General features: G+C 48.1%; 1 protein-coding gene across 3 annotated transcripts in view; it reads right to left on the minus strand.

Annotated features, from left to right (window-relative positions):
• Positions 1-4,291: 4,291 nt before the first annotated feature.
• Positions 4,292-21,748, minus strand: part of LOC134969637 (solute carrier family 66 member 2-like) — a 223,208-nt gene continuing 205,751 nt past the window's right edge. For all 3 annotated transcript variants that reach the window (XM_063945721.1, XM_063945720.1, XM_063945722.1), the window contains one exon: positions 4,292-5,350. In XM_063945721.1, the coding sequence (XP_063801791.1) occupies positions 5,176-5,350 (175 nt within the window). In that variant the 3' untranslated portion in view covers positions 4,292-5,175. The remainder of the gene's footprint in view (positions 5,351-21,748) is intronic.

Here is a 21,748-nt window from a genome sequence, read left to right on the forward strand (position 1 = left end):
GCAAATAATTGACCTAGGGAGTTCAGGGGCAGGATTTAGCAAAGGAGGTTTCCGTGCATGGGTGTGTATGTATATGTGCATGTACAGTGCATCTGGAAAGTATTCACAGAACTTCACTTTTTCCACATTTTGTTATGTTACAGCCTTATTCCAAAAATTAATTTTTGTCCTCAAAATTCTACACACAATGGGGGTAATTCCAAGTTGATCGCAGCAGGAATATTTTTAGCAGTTGGGCAAAACCATGTGCAGTGCAGGGGAGGCAGATATAACATGTGCAGAGAGAGTTAGATTTGGGTGTGGTGTGTTCAATCTGCAATCTAAATTGCAGTGTAAAAATAAAGCATCCAGTATTTTACCCTGCACAGAAACAAAATAACCCACCCAAATCTAACTCTCACTGCACATGTTATATCTGCCCCCCCTGGAGTGCACATGGTTTTGCCCAACTGCTAAAAAATTTCCTGCTGCGATCAACTTGGAATTACCCCCAATACCCTGTAATGACAAAGGGGCTAATTCAGGCCTGATTGCTGCTGTGCATTTTCGCACAGCAGCGATCAGGTCTGAACTGCGCATGCTGATTGACAGGCAGAGTAGGTCGCTGGGCGGGAGGGGATGGGCCGGCGTCGTTTGGCCGCCGTTTAGGGGGCGCGGTCCAGGCAGCCCAGGTGTGCCCAGACCGTCGGGGGGGCGGGCCTAATTCATGTTTGTACGCAGATGCAATTGTGATTGCCTAGGCTACAGAGCTGCTAATGTTAGCAAGTGAAGCTGCCACCCAGAAATTAAAGGAGATGCCCACCGGAGCCATCGCAAGCTCAGTCACAGTTGCGTACACATTAGCGGACTATGGGGGTAATTCAGAATGGATCGCTGCAGCATCTGAAGCCCTTTGTGGAGTGCGCTCGTGCAGCGCGTGCGCACCCCGGGAGGTCCAGTGAGATGCTAAAAGCATCTCAGGGCTGCGATCGCCTCTGCCTGATTGACAGGCAGAGGGGGTCGCAGGGTGGGAGTGGGCGTGCCAACGCATTAGAACACCATTGGCGGGGTGCGGTCCAGACAATGCGGTCCGAACCATTGTGGGGGCGGGCCGCGGCAGCAGGAGCTGGGCTGGCAGGGAGCTACTCAGCGTGCAATGCTTTTGCACCCATGCTGGGGGGGGTAAGGCCTGACATGCAGGGTGGACTAGCCCTGTGCTGGGCATCCCCCCGCAAAGGGCCGTAACTAGGTGTGTGCCGATGGTGCCTTGCCCACAGCGCATATGCACTGAAGGCACACCATCTGACAGCACATCCCCCGTACGGCCGTTATCGGCAGTCAGTCAGTACTGAATGTGCCGCCGCCGCTTGTCTCCCGCCTCTGCAAGGGAGTGGGAGCGCTGCCATATCCGCCATCAGGCAGCACGCACCTTCTACGCGTTCCGCCACCGCCCCTGAGTCCCGCCAGTGCCGTCATGAAGTCTCGCCACCGCCTCTGAGTCCCGCTGTATGTGCAAGGGACTGGGAGCTCTGCCGCCATCTGACAGCAGTCGTCAACCCCACTCCGTGTGTGAGCCCTCCCAGGCAAGTAACACACACGCACACACACACACACACACACACACACACACACACACACACACACACACACACACACACACACACACACACACTACAGAAACCACTCACACACACACCACCCCCCTCTATCTCTTTCTCATAAATAAAGGGGGGAATGCCTGCCTAATTTGTAAAGAAAGGTGGACTCTGCTGATGTAATGTGTAAAAAAACAAAAGGAGTACTCTGCCTGCTTATTGTGTAAATAGGAGGACTCTGTTACTGTAATGTGTAAAAAAGGGGGACTCTATTGCCATAATGTGTAAAAAGGGGGGTCTCTGCCTGCCTAATATGTAAAAAGAGGGACTCTGCCTGCTTAATGTGTAAAAAGGGGGACTCTGTTACTGTAATGTGTAAAAAAGGGGAACTCTACTGCCATAATGTGTAAAAAAGGGGGTCTCTGCCTAATGTGTAAAAAGGGGGTCTCCGCCTGCCTAATGTTTAAAAAGGGGAACTGTTACTGTAATGTGTGAAAAAGGACTCTACTGCCATAATGTGTAAGAAAGGGGGTCTCTGCCTGCCTAATGTGTAAAAAAGGGGGACTCTGCTGATGTAATGGATAAAAAAGTGGACTCTGCTGCCTAATGTGTAAAAAGGGGACTCCGCTTGCTTAATGTGTAAAACAGGGGGACTCTACTGCCATAATGTGTAAAAAAAAGGGGTCTCTGCCTGCCTAATGTGTAAAAAGGGGAACTATGTTACTGTAATGTGTAAAAAAGGGAGACTCTACTGCCATCATGTGTAAAAAAGGGGGTCTCTGCCTGCCTAATGTGTAAAAAGGGGAACTGTTACTGTAATGTGTAAAAAAGGGGGTCTCTCCCTGCCTAATGTGTAAAAAGGGGGACTCTGCTGATGTAATGTGTAAAAAGGGTGACTGTTGCCTAATGTGTAAAAAGGGGACTCTGCTTGCTTAATGTGTAAAAAGGGGGACTCTGCTACTGTAATGTGTAAAAAGGGGGACTCTGCCTGCCTAATGTGTAAAAAAGGGGGACCTGCTGTAATGTGTAAAAAGGGGGACTCTGATGCCATCATGTGAAAAAAAGGGGACTCTGCTGCCGTAATGTGTAAAAGAGGACTATACCTGCCGTACTGTATAAAAGGAAGCTCTGCCTAACGTAATGTGTAAAAGGGAGCTCTGTGGCCAAGCCCCTTCCCCATGAAGCCACACCCCTATATTTTTGGCATGCGCATTGACCCTGTTTTGTATATGGGTGGGCGATGCTGTTTCTTGCACACAGCACCAAAATGTCTAGTTACGGCACTGCCCCCGCATGTCAGAGAAGCACATCTATGATCAGCTCTGAATCACCCCCTATCGCCCCCTATGGACCTTATTCAGCTCGGATTGCAGTTTCTGCTAAAAAGCAGTTGTTAAGATTAAATAGTTTCCACCCCGAAATATAGAAAAATGGCCATTGCAGAAATTGCGAATGCATCGCAATATGCAGGCTGATCGCAAAACCATACGCAATTACCGAAACATCAAAGATTTTTCCTATCTGCGCTAGGCAAGGTCGTCCAGAATTTTTGCGACACAAGAGGCTGGAAGTGGTCACCACTGACGTCAGAGACCCTCCTAAAAAACGTCTGACCACTCCTGCATTTTTTTTAAGCTACAACTAGAAAACAGCAGGTTTCCACCCAGAAACGTCGGCTACCTGTCAGTCAAACAGCGGCTGCATTGTGATCACGATCTGTATGCAATTTCTGATGCTATTTTTACTCACACGTGCACAATGCGAACGCTGCGCATGTGCAGTGGTAGATAATCGGCTGGAACGCGATTCGCAAATTTAGCAATCCAACCTGAATAAGGGTATATATGCAATTATGGAGAACATCAAAGCTAAGGGTTGGCCTATGGCATCACAGACTGGCCGTAAGCAGTAGCAACTCAGACACTATGTATTTGCACGAATGAGCTCGCAGCTCTCAACAGATACACACCCTCTGTGACTCGCCTACGTTTTCCCAACCACTCCCTGTTACCAGCTCCAAGCTGCCACTTCCTGTCACTCACTCTGCAACAAAGTTCTTAGGGGATCATTCCGACCCGATCGCACGCTGCACTTCTTCGCACCCGTGCGATAGGGTCGGAACTGCGCATGCGCGGTGGCCCAATGCGCAGGCGCGTCTTTGTCCGGCGACGGGCAGCGACGATGCGTACAAAGAAAGCGGTCGCAGCGGCGACCGCAAGAAGATTGACAGGAGGAAGGTGTTCCGGGGAGTCAACTGACCGTTTTCCGGGAGTGGTTCGGCGAACGCAGGCGTGTCCAGGCGTTTGGAGTGCGGAGTGCCCAGCGCTCCCTGAGCAGATGAGCAGCCCCTGCTCAACTCCCTGCATTGATTAGATGCCGTGCGTGTGTGCACAGCATCTATTCAGTGATCAGTGGGAGCAGAGGTTATCACAGGCTCTTCCAACCTTCCCCCCGTCCGCGGGACTTTGGGGGTAATTCAGAGTTGATAGCAGCAGCAAATGTGTTAGCAGTTGGGCAAAACTATGTGCACTGCAGGTGGGGCAGATATAACATGTGCAGAGAGAGTTAGATTTGGGTGGGTTATTTTGTTTCTGTGCAGGGTAAGTACTGGCTGCTTTATTTTTACACTGCAATTTAGATTTAAGTTTGAACACACCACACCCAAATCTTACTCTCTCTGCACATGTTATATCTGCCCCCCCTGCAGTGCACATGGTTTTGCCCAACTGCTAACAAATTTGCTGCTGCGGTCAACTCTGAATTACCCCCATTGTCTGAATAGCAGGACTGTCCTGCTGAAATCGGGACAGTTGGGAGGTATGAAAATGGTCAGGTCAGTGGGCGTGTTATGGGAGTGTCAGGGGGCGTGTCAGTGCAGTTGGTTGCATTCACAGACACAAAGGCGCAGGTATAGGAGGCTGTGGTCAGACAGGGAAACTGCACTTACCATAGAGCTAGCGCAATATTCGATGGTGCAATCGATGTTGGTGTATAATGACACAGTAATCATATAACTGTATGTAGTGACGCTGACAGTGGATGTCGCAATCCTTGCACATTCGGCCGCATGGATGTACACAAGGGATGACGTTGCAGCGGCATTTGCATAAAGTTGCAGACTGGTTCACACTGCTGCTGGCGCTTCTGTGTTCATCTCTAAGACTCTCTAAAACCGAATAAGCGACTCCTGTATGAGCAATGACACTAAACAAAGTGCTGGGGGATAGCACATGTACGTATTAGTAACTGGTTATCTGGGTGAGATAAATTGTACAGGTGAATAACAGATACGTTTGCACTGCATATAAAAATGTATCTTCGGATAAAATTTATTTTAATTGATGACAGTTTTTGATGACTGGTGACAGTTTTTACATTAAAAATCAACATCTATCATTTCATGTTTCTCTCCATCGTGTATTATACGATCGCCATAAAATACTGACATTTCTAATCAGATCACAGATCAATCCACAGCGCTGGGATGTGTGCGGCTCCAGAAAGCTGCGTCTTAGGTCTTCTCCACCATCGTCGTGCATGCATCCTTCACTGCAATGCTTTATGTCAGGACACCGTAGAGTACCCCCGTGACTGGCGTCGGTCAACCAAACTTGGCATGAGGCCTCTGGCTGTAGTGATAGACCTGAAGGAGGATAGCAGCGTCCAGGCAGATCTGTAAGGCTCCACAAAGCCAAAACTGAGCCGGGGTTTCCTTAATGATAAAATAAGTGGTCTTGAAGCTGTCCCCCACAGTCCACAGCAAGACCATCTTCACACTAATCAGGAGAGACAGAAGATTGTGTTCAGGTTACTGGCCTGTAATAAAGAGACACACAGTCCCAAGGGTGGATTGGTCATAGGGCGCACCAGGAAGATTCCTGGTAGGCCGATGTGTCTGTGGGGCCTGTTTTGTGTGTTATGTGCCCCCCCCCCCCCACATGATAGGCAGCCAGCCCACTCAGTACACTGCATTGTCCCCATTCATTCTGTTATACCATCTCTGCAGCAGAGGCGTAACAAGGGTAGGGCGAGTGGGGCACGTGCCCTGGGCGCCTTGGCAGGCCCAGGAGAGGGGGGCGCCGCCGGCGGCCAGTGCATCATGCCCCACTCGCCCGTTACGCCGAAATGTGAGGGGAGGAGAGCGCAGCGTCTCTCCTTCCCCTTACCGCCGCTGCCAGCACTAGCAGCGCTAGTTGCACAGTGAGGTATGTATCTGGCACAGAGTGGGGCATGTAACTGGCACTGAGTGGGGCATGTAACTGGCACAGTGGGGCATGTATCTGGCACTGTGGGGCAATGTAACTGGCACTGTGGGGCATGTATCTGGCACTGTGGGGCAATGTATCTGGCACTGTGGGGCAATGTATCCGGTACTGTGGTGCATGTATCCGGCACTGGGGGGGATTGTATCCGGCACTGTGGGGCAATGTAACTGGCACTGTGGGCCATTTTCAGTGGCCACACCCCTTCTGGTGCATGGCCACACCCCTTCTGGCGTGTGGTCATGCCCATTTTTTCGCCGTGCACGCTTCTTTTCGTGTTGTTGTTTTTCTTTTCTTTTGGGGGGGCGCCATTTTCCATCTTGCCCTGGGCTCCGAAAACCCTAGCTACGCCTCTGCTCTGCAGTACAGCACCTCTGCCATCCAGTGATGCTGCCATGGCTACACCGTATGTTATACCTCTTGTGCTGCCCATGTCAGGCCACTTCTGCAAAATGTTACTTTTAGTTCCCAATCCGCCCCTGGTCTCAGACACAACTGCAGAAAAATATCCGAGGAAGTCAGCAATTGCATACAATCAGGCCCTATGAAGAGGGATCCCACCCCCCTCAACAGACCCCACCCCCTCCTCATCAGACCGCACCCCCATTAGGGCTGCTTTTCCATTCCAACTGCCCCATGCACAGTCCATTTTCCATTCTTCTGTCTATTGCCTCTATCTGTCTCCCACTGCGGCCTCTTATCTCTTTCACGTTCTGGCCTGCTTTGTGCAAACCCCGCCCTCTGAGCCAATTCCTCCAATCAGACTCTTGGGTCCTCCAGTCAGACTCTTGGGTTCCTAATTAGCTGTGGAGGAGTCACCTACCAGGCAAAGCACACATATATTTAATAAGTAATTCAGCACTTGTCCTGCTGACTCTGGGGGGGTCATTCCGAGTTGATCGCTAGCTGCCGTTGTTCGCAGCGCAGCGATCAGGCTAAAAATCTGCATTTCTCCGCATGCGTATAGGCCGCAATGCGCACGCCCGTCGTATGGGTACAAAGGCATTTGTTGTTTTGCACAGGTTCTAGCAAAGTTTTCAGTCGCACTGACGGCCGCAAGAAGATTGACAGGAAGGGGACGTTTCTGGGTATCAACTGACCGTTTTCAGGGAGTGTTTGCAAAAACGCAGGCGTATCTGAAAAAACGCAGGCGTGGCTGGGCGTTCGCTGGGCGGGAGTATGACGTCAAATCCGGATACGAATAGGCTGAAGTGATCGCAAGCGCTGAGTAGGTTCAGAGCTACTCTGAAACTGCACAAACTGTTTTTGTAGAGCTCGGCTGCACATGCGTTCGCACTTCTGCTAAGCTAAAATACACTCCCCAGTGGGCGGCGGCATAGCGTTTGCACGGCTGCTAAAACTAGCTAGCGAGCGATCAACTCGGAATGACCCCCTCTATACAATCTCTGCCCCTAGATTAAGAGCTGCCGTCTCTCTTTTGGTGCTTCTGGAAGGTGTGTTGAATCTTTCGCCACACCCTAAAGGGCATAGGCTATCTGAATATAAGAGAGATACAGCTACTGGAAGTAAAGCAGCTCTTAGAGAATATACGTACGGGATGCAGTTAAGATGCCGGTGTCTGGATACCAACGCTGGAATCCCAACAGCATTTTACCGACAGACAGAATCCCGACACCTGCTCCGTTCTCCCACTCGGTTGGTGGGTCCATGCCACCAATCGAGTGGGAATAGAACTGCTCGCGACCGGGCACAGGGTGTGGCAAGCACAGCAATATCGCGGGGGAACTTGCTGCACCACTGTTGGGATACTGACATCCGCCATCCCGTCTGCCAGTGTATCATACCAGATCAATACGTACATCACCTCACTAGAGGATGAAAGCAATTTGCAGTAAACCTTACAATAAGTAAAACAGTTTATGTATATTTAAGAAAACGAAAAGGACAACTTAAAGAAACGTCTTCATCAGTCTAAAAGTAATATGCAGAAGCCATCATGTATAATACATAAAGCCCAAATTGTATCCAGCTTGTGAGGAGTACAGTATTATCCTCCATTCTCCTTACGGTCATATACCAGACTTGGTCACAGCATGTGCTAAAATCAGAGTGATTTTAATGGGAATGTGTTTATTCACGCCGCGTTTGCCCTACAGAAATCACTAATGACTTTCTAAGTACTCTTAAAATAATGACTCTGCTACAAAGAAGCAATGTGTTTATAAGTTTCTTCCCGACATTTTTCACATTTATTGACAATGTTCTTTCAAATTTCCAGCCTGCATTGAAACCGCTATTATAAGATCTTTAATGATACAACCGATTGAAATGAGTTAGCTGCAAATATGATTACTTTGGAGATAAAGTATTTTTATTGTGTTTTCGCGCTTGTTACTCTCAACATCACTGATGTGGGGGACACTGGGTTCTATCACCTGGGGCCCCCAGTGTGTGTTCAGCAGGAACCTCAGACCCACAGTCAGGAAAGCGCTCTGCTGGCCTTCTGTGGTAATGATGGAGGAGGACATGCTGAGTTACAGTACCAGCCAGCCAGTCTTGAAGTGCAGATGATCAGTCAGGGGACTCAAGTATAGTATAGCCTAGGACAGAGGTTCTCAAACGCGGTCCTCAAGGCACCCCAATGGTCCAGGCTTTAGGTACATCCTTGGCTCAGCGCAGATGGTTAAATCAAATTGACTAAGGAGCTAATGAAGTTACCTGTGGCCAAGCATGGTTAAACTTAAAACCTAGACCGTTAGGGTGCCTTGGGGACCGCGTTTGAGTACTTCTGGCCTAGGAATATCCCCAAGACCACAGCCACAGATGGAAGTAGTCACCTGAGAGCCAGAGACAGGGCTGCCATCAGAAATTATGGGACCCGGGACCACCAGAAAAGACATGGCTCTCCACCCCTCCTTCTGCTCCCCCTGCATCCCTCACAACTTACCGTTGTGGGTGCCTATTGCCACACCCAGGAAAAGATGTCAGGACCAAGGCACGATAGCAGCGGGCCATGACTACAGCAGTAGCGGTCCATGACTACAGCAGTAGCAGCACAGGGAAGGAGCCCAGAGCAGGCAGCTATAGTGAGACAGCGCCTGCGTTATTTCAGATTTGGAGCCGGCCACAAGCCAATCGGAGCTCGCAGACCGGCAACCAATCATAGACTGCCACTGTGCCAGCATCTGATTGGCCGCCTGTCTGCAAATTCCATTGTTTGTGGCCGGCTCCAAATTCAAAATACCCTCTATGGCAGCCTGCATTGCGTTCCAATCCACACTGCTGTCATGCAGGCCCCCTTGCAGTCCGGACCTGGAACTGGATTCTCGGAAGTCCCCCCCTGATTGCAGCATTGAAAGTGGGCATCTCAGGGCTTGCACAGTCCGGCGCACGCTAGTACACAAGGGGAAGGCTAATCCTAGCATTTGCATATTAGCTCTGCTGCAACTTCACATAAAGTTGCGGCCGCATCTGCATTAGGGTCCACCTCTGAATCACGCCCATAGTGCAGTCCTTTCCAACAAAATATATAATGTGAGCATCTCAAACAAAACATACAGAAAAAGTCCATATCCCTCTGTTAGTGAAAAAGTTACTGATGCATAGATTCCTATTACGTTATTTATATTATGTTTATATGTTGGTAGGAAACTGTCTTCAATTCCTCAGCTTTCATGATCATCAACAATATAGAGCCCCCTAATAGTCGTCCCTCTTTAGGGTCCACTCCCCTCTGTCCTTCTTACCCACAAACTGCCCCTCTAAATCTGATCACCCATTTACTCCCCAGAGCCATAGTCCACCCTGTATATTTCTACATCTTAGTGTTTTTCCGAGTGTTTTACATTCCACTGTGAATGCGCACATTGGCGGCAGCCAATCTATGGACTGAGCAGATATCGCTGCTTCCTAATGGACTGATTCTCAGGAATGTTGGTTGAGGCAAAAGAACAAAATGGCCGCCTCCAACCAATGTAAGTGATCGAAGTGTCTTTCTTCGGCCAATTGATCTGGTATGAGAAATCCTACTAATATATCCTCTCACAAACATACATGGACTATTTGCATTCCCAACCTCGGTTCTCATGGCACACTAACAGTGCAGGTTGTAGTGATATCCAGGCTTCAGCACAGATGGTTAAATCAAAATTACTAAGGTACTAATTAAGTCACCTGTGCTCAAACATGGACTGTTAGAGTGCCTCGAGGACCGAGGCTGGGAATGCCTGAGTTAATGGAAAACACTCCGAGGAAAATAAAGAAACAGATAAACGTAAAAGGCACAAATGCGTATACTTTTTTCAAAGTGTTCTTTTCTGTATAACATTCCTTTCATTTCAATAGAGAAAAAAGATAAACGTCAAAATAACAGTGACCCTTATGTCCGAGTTAGAACTGCGTAGTCTAATAGGCGCCAGCTTAGCAGCGGCAAGGGCCGCAAACTGATCAAGATGCAAAAACCATAGAATATGGCCGCACTCAAATCCTTAATAAATCCCAGTGGCGATACCTATGATTTCATGGCTATTTTGGTACATAGCCAGGCTCAGGCCTAGAGGACTTTACGGATGTTTTAAAGATGAAAATCAGCCCAGGAAATCTCTGTTACTCTGGTTCCACAAAGCTTTATTCTAACCATCTTACCCGAGAGCTTCCAACAGGATTTACCTAATGCCCGACCTGCAGACGACACCATTACTGAGGGCTGATGTCTGGCTTTGTATGCTGGAATTATTCAGTATTCATATTTATGAGCTGCAGAGAACATTTATTACTAGTCTGCATTGCTTTATGTGGCTCGTAAATGTGTCACTTGAGATACGGCGCCGAGAGAGGGAGAAAATAATGTTATTTGTGTTTGCTGTGTGTGAGATGTTTTGCTTTCATACAATAATAGATGGATAATGACCGGCCTCGATGAGCTGATACAGGTTTATCCATATCATTCATGTCTGGTGCCATTCCTAATAATGTCTGCCTGGAATCAGCTTCTCACCCCTGAGGGGGACTGGGAGAGACAGCCGGAGAGAGTTCTGTATTATCAGCCAATGGGCGGGATGTACTAAGGGAAAAATGCGGTAAAACCCCCGTTTTCAGGGGTTTTACTGCATTTTCAAATGTACTAAGACCCGGACGCCGGTTTTCGCCGCCCAGGGTATCAACCTATAGAAGCCTATGGACTTCTTATCGCCGGCCGCCGCAACCCGCCACCTCTGCCGCCCCCCACCGCAGATGCCGACCCCCCCCTCCAGGCAGCCTGGACCCAGAAAGGTAAACTCCTACTCCCCCTAGCAACGCATCTGGAGGTCCTTTTGGGTGCAGGGAGGAGGAGGAGGCGCCAGGGACAGCCTGCTGCCTTGTTCCCGGCAGCTGAGGAGAAGGAGAGCCCAGGGAGGTGACAGAGACACCCCCGCACACCACCTCACAGGTATCGCGGGGGGCCTCCATCACCGCATTGCGATGTTGATCGCATATGTTAGTACATATGCGATCAACATCGCTGCAAGGGGCGGCGATGTATGTTAATACATCCCACCCAGTATATGATAGTTCCGCACCTTGCAGCCACATGGGACAAAGATTAGAGTGTTTTACCAGAGACACAGCTCAGCCGTCTCTTGTGATTGCTTAATAAACCGGCTGGGACTATTCGTTTATTGCTCAGTGGATGCGATGAACTAACAGAAGCAAATGACCGTGGTTGGGTATAATATGGTATCACATTAATAAGGTAGCTAGTAGAGATGAGCGGGTTCGGTTTCTCTGAATCCGAACCCGCCAGAACTTCATGTTTTTTTTCACGGGTCCGAGCGACTCGGATCTTCCCGCCTTGCTCGGTTAACCCGAGCGCGCCCGAACGTCATCATGACGCTGTCGGATTCTCGCGAGGCTCGGATTCTATCGCGAGACTCGGATTCTATATAAGGAGCCGCGCGTCGCCGCCATTTTCACACGTGCATTGAGATTGATAGGGAGAGGACGTGGCTGGCGTCCTCTCCATTTAGATTATAAGAGACTGAGAGAGATTTACTGGAGCTGACTAGGAGGAGTACTGTTACTGTAGAAGTGTAGAGACTGAGTGGAGAGAGTTTACTAGTGAGGACAGTGCAGTTTACTTTATAATCCGTTCTCTGCCTGAAAAAAGCGATACACAGCACACAGTGACTCAGTCACATACCATATCTGTGTGCACTGCTCAGGCTCAGGCCAGTGTGCTGCATCATCTATTATCTATATATAATATTATATATATCTGTCTGACTGCTCAGCTCACACAGCTTATAATTGTGGGGGAGACTGGGGAGCACTACTGCAGTGCCAGTTATAGGTTATAGCAGGAGCCAGGAGTACATAATATATTATATAGTGAGTGACCACCAGACACACAGTGCAGTTTATTTAATATATCCGTTCTCTGCCTGAAAAAAGCGATACACACAGTGACTCAGTCAGTCACATACCATATCTGTGTGCACTGCTCAGGCTCAGGCCAGTGTGCTGCATCATCTATTATCTATATATAATATTATATATATCTGTCTGACTGCTCAGCTCACACAGCTTATAATTGTGGGGGAGACTGGGGAGCACTACTGCAGTGCCAGTTATAGGTTATAGCAGGAGCCAGGAGTACATAATATATTATATAGTGAGTGACCACCAGACACACAGTGCAGTTTATTTAATATATCCGTTCTCTGCCTGAAAAAAGCGATACACACAGTGACTCAGTCAGTCACATACCATATCTGTGTGCACTGCTCAGGCTCAGGCCAGTGTGCTGCATCATCTATTATCTATATATAATATTATATATATCTGTCTGACTGCTCAGCTCACACAGCTTATAATTGTGGGGGAGACTGGGGAGCACTACTGCAGTGCCAGTTATAGGTTATAGCAGGAGCCAGGAGTACATAATATATTATATAGTGAGTGACCACCAGACACACAGTGCAGTTTATTTAATATATCCGTTCTCTGCCTGAAAAAAGCGATACACACAGTGACTCAGTCAGTCACATACCATATCTGTGTGCACTGCTCAGGCTCAGGCCAGTGTGCTGCATCATCTATTATCTATACATAATATTATATATATCTGTCTGACTGCTCAGCTCACACGGCTTATAATTGTGGGGGAGACTGGGGAGCACTACTGCAGTGCCAGTTATAGGTTATAGCAGGAGCCAGGAGTACATAATATATTATATAGTGAGTGACCACCAGACACACAGTGCAGTTTATTTAATATATCCGTTCTCTGCCTGAAAAAAGCGATACACACAGTGACTCAGTCAGTCACATACCATATCTGTGTGCACTGCTCAGGCTCAGGCCAGTGTGCTGCATCATCTATATATATTATATATCTGTCTGACTGCTCAGCTCACACAGCTTATAATTGTGGGGGAGACTGGGGAGCACTACTGCAGTGCCAGTTATAGGTTATAGCAGGAGCCAGGAGTACATATTATATTAAAATTAAACAGTGCACACTTTTGCTGCAGGAGTGCCACTGCCAGTGTGACTGACCAGTGACCTGACCACACTGACCACCAGTATAGTTAGTAGTATACTTATATTGTGATTGCCTGAAAAAGTTAAACACTCGTCGTGTGACTTCACTTGTGTGTTTTTTTTTTTTTTATTCTATAAAAATAAAACTCATTCTGCTGACAGACAGTGTCCAGCAGGTCCGTCATTATATAATATATAATATATACCTGTCCGGCTGCAGTAGTGATATATATATATTTTTTATATCATTTATCATCCAGTCGCAGCAGACACAGTACGGTAGTTCACGGCTGTGGCTACCTCTGTGTCTCTGCACTCGGCAGGCAGTCCGTCCATAATTGTAATACCACCTAACCGTGGATTTTTTTCATTCTTCTTTATACATACATAGTTACATAGACATCTTCTCTTTATCAACCAGTCTATATTAGCTGCAGACACAGTACAGTACGGTAGTTCACGGCTGTGGCTACCTCTGTGTCTGCACTCGGCAGGCAGTCCGTCCATAATTGTATACCACCTAACCGTGGTTTTTTTTCATTCTTCTTTATACATACATAGTTACATAGACATCTTCTCTTTATCAACCAGTCTATATTAGCTGCAGACACAGTACAGTACGGTAGTTCACGGCTGTGGCTACCTCTGTGTCTGCACTCGGCAGGCAGTCCGTCCATAATTGTATACCACCTAACCGTGGATTTTTTTCAGTCTTCTTTATACATACATAGTTACATAGACATCTTCTCTTTATCAACCAGTCTATATTAGCTGCAGACACAGTACAGTACGGTAGTTCACGGCTGTGGCTACCTCTGTGTCTGCAGTCGGCAGGCAGTCCATAATTGTATACTAGTATCCATCTCCATTGTTTACCTGAGGTGCCTTTTAGTTGTGCCTATTAAAATATGGAGAACAAAAATGTTGAGGTTCCAAAATTAGGGAAAGATCAAGATCCACTTCCACCTCGTGCTGAAGCTGCTGCCACTAGTCATGGCCGAGACGATGAAATGCCAGCAACGTCGTCTGCCAAGGCCGATGCCCAATGTCATAGTACAGAGCATGTCAAATCCAAAACACCAAATATCAGAAAAAAAAGGACTCCAAAACCTAAAATAAAATTGTCGGAGGAGAAGCGTAAACTTGCCAATATGCCATTTACCACACGGAGTGGCAAGGAACGGCTGAGGCCCTGGCCTATGTTCATGGCTAGTGGTTCAGCTTCACATGAGGATGGAAGCACTCAGCCTCTCGCTAGAAAAATGAAAAGACTCAAGCTGGCAAAAGCAGCACAGCAAAGAACTGTGCATTCTTCGAAATCCCAAATCCACAAGGAGAGTCCAATTGTGTCGGTTGCGATGCCTGACCTTCCCAACACTGGACGTGAAGAGCATGCGCCTTCCACCATTTGCACGCCCCCTGCAAGTGCTGGAAGGAGCACCCGCAGTCCAGTTCCTGATAGTCAGATTGAAGATGTCAGTGTTGAAGTACACCAGGATGAGGAGGATATGGGTGTTGCTGGCGCTGGGGAGGAAATTGACCAGGAGGATTCTGATGGTGAGGTGGTTTGTTTAAGTCAGGCACCCGGGGAGACACCTGTTGTCCGTGGGAGGAATATGGCCGTTGACATGCCAGGTGAAAATACCAAAAAAATCAGCTCTTCGGTGTGGAGGTATTTCACCAGAAATGCGGACAACAGGTGTCAAGCCGTGTGTTCCCTTTGTCAAGCTGTAATAAGTAGGGGTAAGGACGTTAACCAACTCGGAACATCCTCCCTTATACGTCACCTGCAGCGCATTCATAATAAGTCAGTGACAAGTTCAAAAACTTTGGGTGACAGCGGAAGCAGTCCACTGACCAGTAAATCCCTTCCTCTTGTAACCAAGCTCACGCAAACCACCCCACCAACTCCCTCAGTGTCAATTTCCTCCTTCCCCAGGAATGCCAATAGTCCTGCAGGCCATGTCACTGGCAATTCTGACGAGTCCTCTCCTGCCTGGGATTCCTCCGATGCATCCTTGCGTGTAACGCCTACTGCTGCTGGTGCTGCTGTTGTTGCCGCTGGGAGTCGATGGTCATCCCAGAGGGGAAGTCGTAAGCCCACTTGTACTACTTCCAGTAAGCAATTGACTGTTCAACAGTCCTTTGCGAGGAAGATGAAATATCACAGCAGTCATCCTACTGCAAAGCGGATAACTGAGGCCTTGACAACTATGTTGGTGTTAGACGTGCGTCCGGTATCCGCCGTTAGTTCACAGGGAACTAGACAATTTATTGAGGCAGTGTGCCCCCGTTACCAAATACCATCTAGGTTCCACTTCTCTAGGCAGGCGATACCGAGAATGTACACGGACGTCAGAAAAAGACTCACCAGTGTCCTAAAAAATGCAGTTGTACCCAATGTCCACTTAACCACGGACATGTGGACAAGTGGAGCAGGGCAGGGTCAGGACTATATGACTGTGACAGCCCACTGGGTAGATGTATGGACTCCCGCCGCAAGAACAGCAGCGGCGGCACCAGTAGCAGCATCTCGCAAACGCCAACTCTTTCCTAGGCAGGCTACGCTTTGTATCACCGGTTTCCAGAATACGCACACAGCTGAAAACCTCTTACGGCAACTGAGGAAGATCATCGCGGAATGGCTTACCCCAATTGGACTCTCCTGTGGATTTGTGGCATCGGACAACGCCAGCAATATTGTGTGTGCATTAAATATGGGCAAATTCCAGCACGTCCCATGTTTTGCACATACCTTGAATTTGGTGGTGCAGAATTTTTTTAAAAACGACAGGGGCGTGCAAGAGATGCTGTCGGTGGCCAGAAAAATTGCGGGACACTTTCGGCGTACAGGCACCACGTACAGAAGACTGGAGCACCACCAAAAACTACTGAACCTGCCCTGCCATCATCTGAAGCAAGAAGTGGTAACGAGGTGGAATTCAACCCTCTATATGCTTCAGAGGTTGGAGGAGCAGCAAAAGGCCATTCAAGCCTATACAATTGAGCACGATATAGGAGGTGGAATGCACCTGTCTCAAGTGCAGTGGAGAATGATTTCAACGTTGTGCAAGGTTCTGATGCCCTTTGAACTTGCCACACGTGAAGTCAGTTCAGACACTGCCAGCCTGAGTCAGGTCATTCCCCTCATCAGGCTTTTGCAGAAGAAGCTGAAGGGATTGAAGAAGGAGCTAAAAGGGAGCGATTCCGCTAGGCATGTGGGACTTGTGGATGCAGCCCTTAATTCGCTTAACAAGGATTCACGGGTGGTCAATCTGTTGAAATCAGAGCACTACATTTTGGCCACCGTGCTCGATCCTAGATTTAAAGCCTACCTTGGATCTCTCTTTCCGGCAGACACAAGTCTGCTGGGGTTGAAAGACCTGCTGGTGACAAAATTGTCAAGTCAAGCGGAACGCGACCTGTCAACATCTCCTCCTTCACATTCTCCCGCAACTGGGGGTGCGAGGAAAAGGCTCAGAATTCCGAGCCCACCCGCTGGCGGTGATGCAGGGCAGTCTGGAGCGACTGCTGATGCTGACATCTGGTCCGGACTGAAGGACCTGACAATGATTACGGACATGTCGTCTACTGTCACTGCATATGATTCTCTCAACATTGATAGAATGGTGGAGGATTATATGAGTGACCGCATCCAAGTAGGCACGTCACACAGTCCGTACTTATACTGGCAGGAAAAAGAGGCAATTTGGAGGCCCTTGCACAAACTGGCTTTATTCTACCTAAGTTGCCCTCCCACAAGTGTGTACTCCGAAAGAGTGTTTAGTGCCGCCGCTCACCTTGTCAGCAATCGGCGTACGAGGTTACATCCAGAAAATGTGGAGAAGATGATGTTCATTAAAATGAATTATAATCAATTCCTCCGCGGAGACATTGACCAGCAGCAATTGCCTCCACAAAGTACACAGGGAGCTGAGATGGTGGATTCCAGTGGGGACGAATTGATAATCTGTGAGGAGGGGGATGTACACGGTGATATATCGGAGGGTGAAGATGAGGTGGACATCTTGCCTCTGTAGAGCCAATTTGTGCAAGGAGAGATTAATTGCTTCTTTTTTGGGGGGGGTCCAAACCAACCCGTCATATCAGTCACAGTCGTGTGGCAGACCCTGTCACTGAAATGATGGGTTGGTTAAAGTGTGCATGTCCTGTTTTGTTTATACAACATAAGGGTGGGTGGGAGGGCCCAAGGACAATTCCATCTTGCACCTCTTTTTTCTTTTCTTTTTCTTTGCATCATGTGCTGATTGGGGAGGGTTTTTTGGAAGGGACATCCTGCGTGACACTGCAGTGCCACTCCTAGATGGGCCCGGTGTTTGTGTCGGCCACTAGGGTCGCTAATCTTACTCACACAGTCAGCTACCTCATTGCGCCTCTTTTTTTCTTTGCGTCATGTGCTGTTTGGGGAGGGTTTTTTGGAAGGGACATCCTGCGTGACACTGCAGTGCCACTCCTAGATGGGCCCGGTGTTTGTGTCGGCCACTAGGGTCGCTAATCTTACTCACACAGCTACCTCATTGCGCCTCTTTTTTTCTTTGCGTCATGTGCTGTTTGGGGAGGGTTTTTTGGAAGGGCCATCCTGCGTGACACTGCAGTGCCACTCCTAGATGGGCCCGGTGTTTGTGTCGGCCACTAGGGTCGCTAATCTTACTCACACAGCTACCTCATTGCGCCTCTTTTTTTCTTTGCGTCATGTGCTGTTTGGGGAGGGTTTTTTGGAAGGGACATCCTGCGTGACACTGCAGTGCCACTCCTAGATGGGCCCGGTGTTTGTGTCGGCCACTAGGGTCGCTTATCTTACTCACACAGCGACCTCGGTGCAAATTTTAGGACTAAAAATAATATTGTGAGGTGTGAGGTATTCAGAATAGACTGAAAATGAGTGTAAATTATGGTTTTTGAGGTTAATAATACTTTGGGATCAAAATGACCCCCAAATTCTATGATTTAAGCTGTTTTTTAGTGTTTTTTGAAAAAAACACCCGAATCCAAAACACACCCGAATCCGACAAAAAAAATTCGGTGAGGTTTTGCCAAAACGCGTTCGAACCCAAAACACGGCCGAGGAACCGAACCCAAAACCAAAACACAAAACCCAAAAAATTTCAGGCGCTCATCTCTAATAATTGTGGGGGAGACTGGGGAGCACTACTGCAGTGCCAGTTATAGGTTATAGCAGGAGCCAGGAGTACATAATATATTATATAGTGAGTGACCACCAGACACACAGTGCAGTTTATTTAATATATCCGTTCTCTGCCTGAAAAAAGCGATACACACAGTGACTCAGTCAGTCACATACCATATCTGTGTGCACTGCTCAGGCTCAGGCCAGTGTGCTGCATCATCTATTATCTATATATAATATTATATATATCTGTCTGACTGCTCAGCTCACACAGCTTATAATTGTGGGGGAGACTGGGGAGCACTACTGCAGTGCCAGTTATAGGTTATAGCAGGAGCCAGGAGTACATAATATATTATATAGTGAGTGACCACCAGACACACAGTGCAGTTTATTTAATATATCCGTTCTCTGCCTGAAAAAAGCGATACACACAGTGACTCAGTCAGTCACATACCATATCTGTGTGCACTGCTCAGGCTCAGGCCAGTGTGCTGCATCATCTATTATCTATATATAATATTATATATATCTGTCTGACTGCTCAGCTCACACAGCTTATAATTGTGGGGAAGACTGGGGAGCACTACTGCAGTGCCAGTTATAGGTTATAGCAGGAGCCAGGAGTACATAATATATTATATAGTGAGTGACCACCAGACACACAGTGCAGTTTATTTAATATATCCGTTCTCTGCCTGAAAAAAGCGATACACACAGTGACTTAGTCAGTCACATACCATATCTGTGTGCACTGCTCAGGCTCAGGCCAGTGTGCTGCATCATCTATATATTAGAGATGAGCGCCTGAAATTTTTCGGGTTTTGTGTTTTGGTTTTGGGTTCGGTTCCGCGGCCGTGTTTTGGGTTCGAACGCGTTTTGGCAAAACCTCACCGAATTTTTTTTGTCGGATTCGGGTGTGTTTTGGATTCGGGTGTTTTTTTCAAAAAACACTAAAAAACAGCTTAAATCATAGAATTTGGGGGTCATTTTGATCCCAAAGTATTATTAACCTCAAAAACCATAATTTACACTCATTTTCAGTCTATTCTGAATACCTCACACCTCACAATATTATTTTTAGTCCTAAAATTTGCACCGAGGTCGCTGTGTGAGTAAGATAAGCGACCCTAGTGGCCGACACAAACACCGGGCCCATCTAGGAGTGGCACTGCAGTGTCACGCATGATGTCCCTTCCAAAAAAACCTCCCCAAACAGCACATGACGCAAAGAAAAAAAGAGGCGCAATGAGGTAGCTGTGTGAGTAAGATTAGCGACCCTAGTGGCCGACACAAACACCGGGCCCATCTAGGAGTGGCACTGCAGTGTCACGCAGGATGTCCCTTCCAAAAAACCCTCCCCAAACAGCACATGACGCAAAGAAAAAAAGAGGCGCAATGAGGTAGCTGACTGTGTGAGTAAGATTAGCGACCCTAGTGGCCGACACAAACACCGGGCCCATCTAGGAGTGGCACTGCAGTGTCACGCAGGATGTCCCTTCCAAAAAACCCTCCCCAATCAGCACATGATGCAAAGAAAAAGAAAAGAAAAAAGAGGTGCAAGATGGAATTGTCCTTGGGCCCTCCCACCCACCCTTATGTTGTATAAACAAAACAGGACATGCACACTTTAACCAACCCATCATTTCAGTGACAGGGTCTGCCACACGACTGTGACTGATATGACGGGTTGGTTTGGACCCCCCCAAAAAAGAAGCAATTAATCTCTCCTTGCACAAACTGGCTCTACAGAGGCAAGATGTCCACCTCATCTTCACCCTCCGATATATCACCGTGTACATCCCCCTCCTCACAGATTATCAATTCGTCCCCACTGGAATCCACCATCTCAGCTCCCTGTGTACTTTGTGGAGGCAATTGCTGCTGGTCAATGTCTCCGCGGAGGAATTGATTATAATTCATTTTAATGAACATCATCTTCTCCACATTTTCTGGATGTAACCTCGTACGCCGATTGCTGACAAGGTGAGCGGCGGCACTAAACACTCTTTCGGAGTACACACTTGTGGGAGGGCAACTTAGGTAGAATAAAGCCAGTTTGTGCAAGGGCCTCCAAATTGCCTCTTTTTCCTGCCAGTATAAGTACGGACTGTGTGACGTGCCTACTTGGATGCGGTCACTCATATAATCCTCCACCATTCTATCAATGTTGAGAGAATCATATGCAGTGACAGTAGACGACATGTCCGTAATCGTTGTCAGGTCCTTCAGTCCGGACCAGATGTCAGCATCAGCAGTCACTCCAGACTGCCCTGCATCACCGCCAGCGGGTGGGCTCGGAATTCTGAGCCTTTTCCTCGCACCCCCAGTTGCGGGAGAATGTGAAGGAGGAGATGTTGACAGGTCGCGTTCCGCTTGACTTGACAATTTTGTCACCAGCAGGTCTTTCAACCCCAGCAGACCTGTGTCTGCCGGAAAGAGAGATCCAAGGTAGGCTTTAAATCTAGGATCGAGCACGGTGGCCAAAATGTAGTGCTCTGATTTCAACAGATTGACCACCCGTGAATCCTTGTTAAGCGAATTAAGGGCTGCATCCACAAGTCCCACATGCCTAGCGGAATCGCTCCCTTTTAGCTCCTTCTTCAATGCCTCCAGCTTCTTCTGCAAAAGCCTGATGAGGGGAATGACCTGACTCAGGCTGGCAGTGTCTGAACTGACTTCACGTGTGGCAAGTTCAAAGGGCATCAGAACCTTGCACAACGTTGAAATCATTCTCCACTGCACTTGAGACAGGTGCATTCCACCTACTATATCGTGCTCAATTGTATAGGCTTGAATGGCCTTTTGCTGCTCCTCCAACCTCTGAAGCATATAGAGGGTTGAATTCCACCTCGTTACCACTTCTTGCTTCAGATGATGGCAGGGCAGGTTCAGTAGTTTTTGGTGGTGCTCCAGTCTTCTGTACGTGGTGCCTGTACGCCGAAAGTGTCCCGCAATTTTTCTGGCCACCGACAGCATCTCTTGCACGCCCCTGTCGTTTTTTAAAAAATTCTGCACCACCAAATTCAAGGTATGTGCAAAACATGGGACGTGCTGGAATTTGCCCATATTTAATGCACACACAATATTGCTGGCGTTGTCCGATGCCACAAATCCACAGGAGAGTCCAATTGGGGTAAGCCATTCCGCGATGATCTTCCTCAGTTGCCGTAAGAGGTTTTCAGCTGTGTGCGTATTCTGGAAAGCGGTGATACAAAGCGTAGCCTGCCTAGGAAAGAGTTGGCGTTTGCGAGATGCTGCTACTGGTGCCGCCGCTGCTG

Source organism: Pseudophryne corroboree, chromosome 11 (assembly GCF_028390025.1).
Source record: "Pseudophryne corroboree isolate aPseCor3 chromosome 11, aPseCor3.hap2, whole genome shotgun sequence".
In the NCBI taxonomy this organism is placed as follows: Eukaryota; Metazoa; Chordata; class Amphibia; order Anura; family Myobatrachidae; genus Pseudophryne; species Pseudophryne corroboree.